Here is a 7943-nt window from a genome sequence, read left to right on the forward strand (position 1 = left end):
AAAAAAAAAAAAATAGAGAAAAATAAGAATAATCAAACGAGATATGATTAAAACAGACTCAGAAGAAGTCTGTTATCTGTCATGTAAGACTATACTAGAGTCAGGTTAGAATTTGGTGTCTTATTGCTATAAAGAGTTTGCTTTGGGCTGGGCGCGGTGGCTCACGCCTGTAATCTCAGCACTTTGGGAGGCTGAGGCGGGCGGGTCACGAGGTCGAGTTCAAGACCAGCCTGGCCAACATGGTGAAACCCCTTCTCTACTAAGAATACAAACATTAGCCGGGCGTGTTGGCGGGCGTCTGTAATCCCAGCTACTCAGGAGGCTGTGGCAGGAGAATTGCTTGAACCCGGGAGGCGGAGGTTGCAGTGAGCCGAGATCGCGTCACTGTACTCCAGCCTGGGCGACAGAGCAAGACTCCGTCTCGAGTGGGGGGAAGTTGGAATCAGTCTCAAGATCTCTGTTTTTATGTTAATGCTGGTCCGTAGTGCCTGAATTCCAAGAGCAGAATGAGGCAAGTCCGATCCCCTGCTTCCCATCATGGCCTGAACTAGATTGCCAGGTTTTCTTTGGAATGTTTTGGCGGAGAGGAGGGGTCCAGCTGGTTGGGAGACTTAGAATTTTATCTTTGGTTTACAGAACTGTCGCATGAATTGACTCAGTTAATCCACCGAATTTATAAATTACAAACTTTTACCATTCTCAATTGATAAATTGAGGCAACAATTTAAGTACAACTTGAGCAAGTCCATACAGAGTGGAGCCAGGAACGCAGACAATGAGACCCCATACCCCATGGTCTTAGGTCACAGTCATTAAGTGGGAGACAGGGGCTATACATTCATTAGAATGTTAAGTTAGGAATTAAGTAAATTAGGTAAGGAGTTAGGAATTAAGTTACGAATTAATTGTTAAATATGGAGGAATTTATCATGTAGTTGGGGGACTAAGACACAAGAGAAAATAATGAAAAACCAGGCGCGGCCGGGCGCGGTGGCTCACGCCTGCATTCCCAGCACCTTGGGAGGCCGAGGCGGGCGGACAGCTTGAGCTCAGGAGTTCGAGAACAGCCTGCACAACAGAGCAAGAACCCTGTTTCAAAAACAAAAGAAAAAAAAATAAAATTAAAAAACAAACCAGGCGCAGAGCGGTTGTGGAGAAGGGAAGCGAAGGGTGGGAGTTTGGTTTCGGGGGAACCATAGAGAAGGGCCAGCCTCCCCGCTTCCTAGAGAGGCTGTAGGGACCGACGGCCGGCTAGCTAGTGCTTCCGTCTTGGCCAGCTTGCGAGCGCTCGGGTTGAATTTCCCGGGTTTCCTCGACTCGACTACCTGTTCTGGAGGTCGGGCGTTGGGCCCTTGCAGAGATCGCCGAGGGGCGCGCGCGGTCGCCCGAGCCTGGGCCCAGTCCCCAGTCCTCAGAGACGCACTCGACCTTCCTGCTCCGAAGAGCTGGCCTGATGTCCTCGGGTCACGGTAGTCATGGGAAGGATGGGAGCCGTGGCTATAGGGTCTCCTGCTTCCCGGGGTGGAGTGTTCAGATCCCGGTTAGGTCTTCGGTCAGCATCACCTACTGGGACATTGAGCGTCTTACCCTTGTCACCCGGGGCTAGGTCACCACTTGCATTTTGTCCTGCAGCCTGTGGTTTGTTTAGGGGTCTCCGTTATATCCTACGTTCTCTCCAGAGACTTGTTTTGGTTTTTTGCCACGACGATCACTAGAAACATTCAGTCAATACAAACTACTTAGTAATGTATTCATAGTGGGGCCAAGAAGTTTTCTTTTTTTTTTTTAAACAGCCACGCATCCACTGCAGTTCTTGATTCTTGCTTTACAGATATTCTTTCTAGAGTCTCCAGTGTCACCGAGCAGATCTATAGGAGAATATGCAGAAGGAGCATTTGCAGCATCCCATGAATCAGTGGAGAGGGTGAATGAGAACAGCTAGTGTGCCAAGAATATCTGCAGTGCTAGTGGCAGAAGACAGAGGGGAAGAGGCGGCAAGTCTAGGAGACAAGACAGGATCAGTCTCATTGTGGTTCTCTCTTAGCTCATCAGGTTCTTACTTTTCCAAACCTAGAGGGCAGTGCATGAAGCCAGGAGTCATCAGCCATGCTCCAGACAGTGTGGTTCCAGGTGAGCAGAGCTTTCTTTCAGCTTTCCCTACTCAGAACAGATATGGAAGGTCAGTACAGGCCCAGTAGCCTGACTTGGCCAGTCCCATGCTTAGTTTTACATCCTTCAATAGACTATGTAAAAACAGTATGCGAGGGGAGTTGATGAACGAGAGTAGGTGAATTTTGGAGGGTTAGGTGGGTTGGAAAAGAAGGAATGAATTATCCTAGAAAATGGGAATCTGCATTCATGAGAACTGAAAGTGTGCCCTGGAGATGAGCAGCTTTTGAATCACAGAGGGCGCTTGTTAGGCAAAATGTCAGGCCTCCTCCCCAGATCTCCTGAATCAGAATCTACATTTTTACAAGATCTGGAAAATTAAAGGGCAGATTGAAATTTGAGGAGTGCTAGTCTGCGTAACAGTACACAAAGAAAAGCCATTTCTGAGGTTAAACAGACACTTCCAAGGGAGTAGTTTACCCTTCACACTACTCAGTTAAGGTACGGTGAAGCCAGAACTGGAAGCATTTGGAAAATATAGATTGATGAGGGAAGTGTATTTTTGGAGGAATGATGAGTTTGGAGCTGAAGCCAATGCCTTTAGCTCAGTGCAAAGACATCAGGCTAACCTCTGTGAGAGTCTATATCCTTTCTTGGCTACAAATTCATGTAGCATTGGGAGCACTTGTCCCTCCAGTTTTCTTAGTGGTAGATGATGGTTTTACTGGATTTTTCCCCAGTGTCCTAGATCATGTAATGAGAAAACTGAGTTTATCATGTAATGGATGTATCTTGTAACGAGAAAGCTCCATCCCAAGGACTTACAATGTGTGTGTCCTTCTTTTGGTGGATATTGGACCATCCACTTCTGTTGGAGCACTTCAGAGAAAATCCATTCCTACAAGTCGGGAAGTGTTCTGTGGGGGTATGCTGTGCTCTCCTGGTGCTTTGCCTGAAGTGCAGTAATCACTTAGGATTAGATTCCACAAAGAGGACCCCAAATGACAGTGGATTAAACAAGGTAAAGGCTTCTCTCTCATACAAAAGTGTCGAGAGTCAATCCAGGGCTAGTGTGGCAGCTCCTCTATTATCCTGCTCTCAGACTCTGTCTTTCTATTCTACCATCCTAGTAGTGTCTCACCTGCTCTAGGCCACTTTATTGTCCAAGGTGGCTGCTTGATCGCTAGCCATCATGTGTGCATTCCAGCTAGAAGAGGAGCTGCCAAAAAAAAAAAAATGGTGAACCTCTCTCTTTTAGGAACCTTCCCATAAGTCCCCAACAATATTTATACTTGCATTTCATTGGCTCCACTGGGTTGCCAGGGCTGAGCGCAACCTCAAGTAAAATTAGGATTCCAATACTAAGAAAGAAAGGGGCTACACACACACCTGTCAGTCTTTGCTACAATCTCTAAGAGGAACATTTGTCATTTAGAATCTTCTAGGAAGTTCCCCTAATCGCATCTGTGGTTGTAGTAAGTGCTGAGATTTATATGATATCATGTGCCAGGTGATATCTTAGTGCCTTACAGATAATAACTTATGCCATCCTTATAAGAGATGTATCAGATAATTACTATTATTATCCTGGTTTTACAAATGGGGGCAACTGAGGCACAGAAAGTTTAACTGTCTCATCCAAGGTTAACAGCTAATGAGTATTAGAGATACTCTTTGAACCTAGGGAGTCCAGCTTAGAGCAGGGTTTTTCAACCTTGGCATCATTTACATTTGGGCCAGATAATTCTTTGTTTGGGGGATGTCCTGTTCATTATAGGATGTTCAGAAATAGCCCTGGCCTACTATCTACTAGATGCCAGTAGCACTACCATTACCACCACACTGCAGTTTTGACAACTAAAAATGTCTCCAGACATTGCCACATATTTCCTGGGGGACAAAATTGCCCCCATGTTAAGAGCCACAGCTTTAACATCTGTGCCATTTGCCACTATGTTGTGCTGCCCCTGTAACCCACTTCCTAAAGAAGGGAGTCAATAGCCCCACTTAATGGAGAAAGAGTAAGTGCAAGTAAAGGACAGAAGAAGAATGATCACAGATAGAGAAGATCTGGAGAAGCTAAGTGTTTCCGAAAACAAGGAACCAAAGAATGTGCTGATAATTAGAGTGATGTTTCAGAGGTATGGAGAGGTAGAGCATAATGTGAAGAAAAGGGGAGATCCATATTCCCAGCTGTTGACTCTGAAGGAAGTAAGACAAGAGTATTAACAGATGTATTTATTCTGCAGTGTCCAGGAAGGTACCCCCTAGCTACATGTGCCTATTTAAATTAAAATCAATTAAAGTTCCTCAGTCATGCCAGCCACATTTGAACTTTCTGGCTAAGGGGCAATCTGATTACTGTATAGTTACTGTTTTCATCTTGTAACTAATACGCAATCTATGAGGAGACATTTAAGATCGTGCAAATATTCTGCTTCTCATGAAAATTTCCTCCTAGATATAGCATCCATGATGATTTTTGACCAAACCAATCTTTACAATGATGATTGCAAATCTTCTAGTACTTCTTCTTTTATTTATTTATTTATTTATTTATTTTTTCATTGAGACGGAGTCTTGCTCTGTCTGTCGCCCAGGCTGGAGTGCAGTGGTGCGATCTTGGCTCACTGCAAGCTCCACCCCCTGAGTTCACGCCTTTCTCCTGCCTCAGCCTCCCGAGTAGTTAGGACTACAGGTACCCACCACCATGCCCGGCTAATTTTTTGTATATTTTTAGTAGAGACGGGGTTTCACTGTGTTAGCCAGGAGGATCTTGATCTCCTGACCTTGCGATCTGCCCACCTCGGCCTCCCAAAGTGCTGGAATTACAAGCGTGAGCCACGCGACCAGTCCAAATCTTCTAGTACTTCTATGTTATATTTCTTCACTCAGAAGAGACTTAAGTACAAAGAGAAGGTTGTTGACATGATGAACTGAGAAAGACTACAGTGTGAGTCAGAAAGAGATGTTATAGTGGGACTAATTCATATAAAAGTGGTCAGTTCATTTTGAACTTTTTGCTTCCTTATACAACCTTGTAATAAATATTCAGAGAGGACTCCTTTTAGTCTATTTCAAAGTGCTTAATATTGCTGATTCCCATCATCTGAAAATGGACATAATAATTCTTATTTCACAGATGTGCTATAATGATTAAGCAAATTGATATAAAAGTACCTGACACGAAGCTCTAAACAACCTGTGATGGTTTCCTTCTTCCCTGAGAAGCTGGAGGTGGTTTTAGTGGGAAGCAGAAAGAGAGAGACACATAGTGAAGAGGACAGCATTGGCAGGTCAGACAGAGCTTAGGTGATCAGTGGGCAGATCTCTGCAAAAGGATGGGAGATTGCCATCCTGTCCTGGAGTGAAGTGTGTTAGGAGACAAAGAAGTAACATTGCACATCACCTTCAAGGGAGAACTATTAATAGCTTCTGATAAGGCAAGATGATTGAAAGGGGAGAAATATCCAGGATGAAAGGAACTTTATCCCCATGAAATCACTCCTCTGTCTGTAGCAGAAAATCTAGAGGAGGAAGACCAGAAAGAAGCTGAGTGGAGGGCCCTGATAGGTGCTTCGGGATGGATGGAGGCACTGTGAAAGACGATTACCTGCTGTGGTCGATTTAGAAAGCATGCCAGAAAAATATACCTGGCCTGTGGAACCAGACATAGGTTGATGTGATCACCAGGCAGAAAACAGCAGGTGCTAGGCTCTGTGCTTAGGATGGTAATATTAGGGCCCCAGAGGTATGCACATGGAAAGTTGGAATGCTGGCCTGGGGCTGCCCCTGCTGGGGTCCTGTGTGGCTCTCCTTGCCAGTACAAACCTTCCATGGGGCTCAGTGCCATGAATTCCAGTAAATTTATCCCTTTCCTAGAATTCAGGCCTCTCCCTCTGTTCTTGTGCAGGGCTTGAGCAGGAACCTGTTGTTTCAGGAGCCAGTGACCTTTGAGGATGTGGCTGTGTACTTCACCCAGAATGAATGGGCCAGCCTGCACCCTACGCAGAGGGCACTGTACAGGGAGGTGATGCTGGAGAATTATGCAAATGTGACTTCCTTGTGTAAGTCCTTCCTCTCTGAAACTCAGCTTCTGCCCTTGGGGGCTCTTAAATTCCTCCTTAGCAGATCTAGGATCTCTTAATACCATCAGAACTGATGCCCTATGGGCTGAGCTCCCTAATCCCCAGTGCCAGGAGTAGCTGGATGGAGAAAGAGCTGGGTTCCCTGTGATGTTTAACAGGACTTTTATCTTCCCTGATTCCTAATGGAGACCCAACTGCAGGGGGCTTTCCTCTGGGTAGAGAGAGAACTGAGAAGGTTCCTGGTGCACTGCCTTCATTCCTTCCATCTTCCAGTTCCCTGGAGGTGATCTTGGCCCTATTGCCTATGTGTGAGTCCTCTAGGGCCCTTGTGTATACACCCCCCAGTGACTGTAGGAGCTTTCTGTCCTCTTAGAGGCCAGAGTAAGCTTCAAGCCCTTCATTAGATTCTGCAGATTCACTCCTCCCTGACTTCACTTAGTCTCCTGAGCCATTCTCTTCTATTTTCACCTGGCAAAGCAGAAAGTAGTCTGAGGGAGGTCAGTGGTGATTCTCCTCAGCTTCCTGTTTTTCTTTCTCCTCTAGCAGCATTTCCATTCCCCAAACCAGATCTGATATTCCAGCTGGAGCAAGGAGAAGCAGCATGGGGCCCAGATCCCTGGACACTTGCTGGGGGAGAGGCCCTGAGAGGCATGTGCACAGGTGAGCAGGAAAGCCCACCATCCTCCTTTCCAGCTTTGCCTCCTCCTTTCTTTTAACAATTTAGCATGAAAAAGGGTTTTTCCTTGTCATATGATGGTTGTGGGGATTAAAATAGTCACTCTTATTCAAAGAAGTGTTGCTTACCAGAACTTCATCTCCAAACTAGGAAAGACCACTCCCACCATTTTATTTCTGCCATTTTTCTTTGTAAAGCTAAAGGATTTCAGGCTGGATGTGGTGGCTTACACCTATATCACAGCACTTTGGGAGGCCAAGGTGGGAGGGTGCTTGAGGCCAAGAGTTCAAGACCAGCCTGAGCAACATAGGAATACCCTGTCACTACAATAAAAAAATAAATTAGCTGGGCATGGTGGCATGTGCCTGTAGTGCCAGCTACTCAGGAGGTTGGGGCTGGAAGATCCCTTGAGCCAGGAGTTTGAGGTTGCAGTGAGCTAGGATCACATCATTCCATTCCAGCCTGAGTGACAGAGTGAGACCCTATCTCTTAAAAAAAAAAAAAAAAAGATTTCAAACAGGCTTCTGTTGGTTGGTCAGCTCAGGAATATAAACACAATCTAGTAAGAACTTGGTTTTTGTTTTGTTTTGTTTTTGAGATAGAGTCTTGCTCTGTTGCCCGGGCTGGAGTGCAGTGGCACGATCATGGCTCACCACAACTTTCGCCTCCTGGATTCAAGTGTTTCTCCTGCCTCAGCCTCCTGAGTAGCTGGGACTACATGCGCGCGCCTCCATGCCTGGCTAATGTTTTAGAAGAGATGGGGTTTCACTGTGTAGGCCAGGCTGGTGTTGAACTCCTGACCTCATGATCCATGCCACCCCCGCCCCGGCCTCCCAAAGTGCTGGGATTACAGTGTGAGGCACCACGCCTGGCCAAGAACTTGGTTTTTAAAAAATTTATGTATTTGTTTGTTTATTTTTTGAGATAGAGTTTCACTCTTGTTACCCAGGCTGGAGTGCAATGGCGTGATCTTCACTCACCACTACCTCCGCCTCCCAGGTTCAAGCAATTCTCCTGCCTCAGCCTTCCAAGTAGCTGGAATTATAGGCATGCGTCACTACACCCAGCTA

The 7943-nt window shown here is 45.9% G+C and overlaps 1 protein-coding gene across 5 annotated transcripts in view; it reads left to right on the plus strand.

The window, feature by feature from the left end:
• Positions 1–1224: 1224 nt before the first annotated feature.
• Positions 1225–7943, plus strand: part of ZNF619 (zinc finger protein 619) — an 11722-nt gene continuing 5003 nt past the window's right edge. Inside the window, exons 1-5 of one of the 5 annotated variants that reach the window (XM_011950919.1) lie at positions 1225–1469; positions 2045–2130; positions 6023–6176; positions 6741–6857; positions 7823–7872. In XM_011950919.1, the coding sequence (XP_011806309.1) occupies positions 6097–6176; positions 6741–6857; positions 7823–7872 (247 nt within the window). In that variant the 5' untranslated portion in view covers positions 1225–1469; positions 2045–2130; positions 6023–6096. Of the gene's footprint in view, positions 1470–2044; positions 2131–6022; positions 6177–6355; positions 6506–6740; positions 6858–7822; positions 7873–7943 lie in introns of all 5 variants that reach the window. The other 4 variants (XM_011950918.1, XM_011950922.1, XM_011950921.1 and 1 more) reach the window with 4 other exon arrangements.

The sequence above is a fragment of the Colobus angolensis genome, unplaced genomic scaffold (assembly GCF_000951035.1).
Source record: "Colobus angolensis palliatus isolate OR3802 unplaced genomic scaffold, Cang.pa_1.0 Scaffold311, whole genome shotgun sequence".
Lineage (NCBI taxonomy): Eukaryota > Metazoa > Chordata > Mammalia > Primates > Cercopithecidae > Colobus > Colobus angolensis.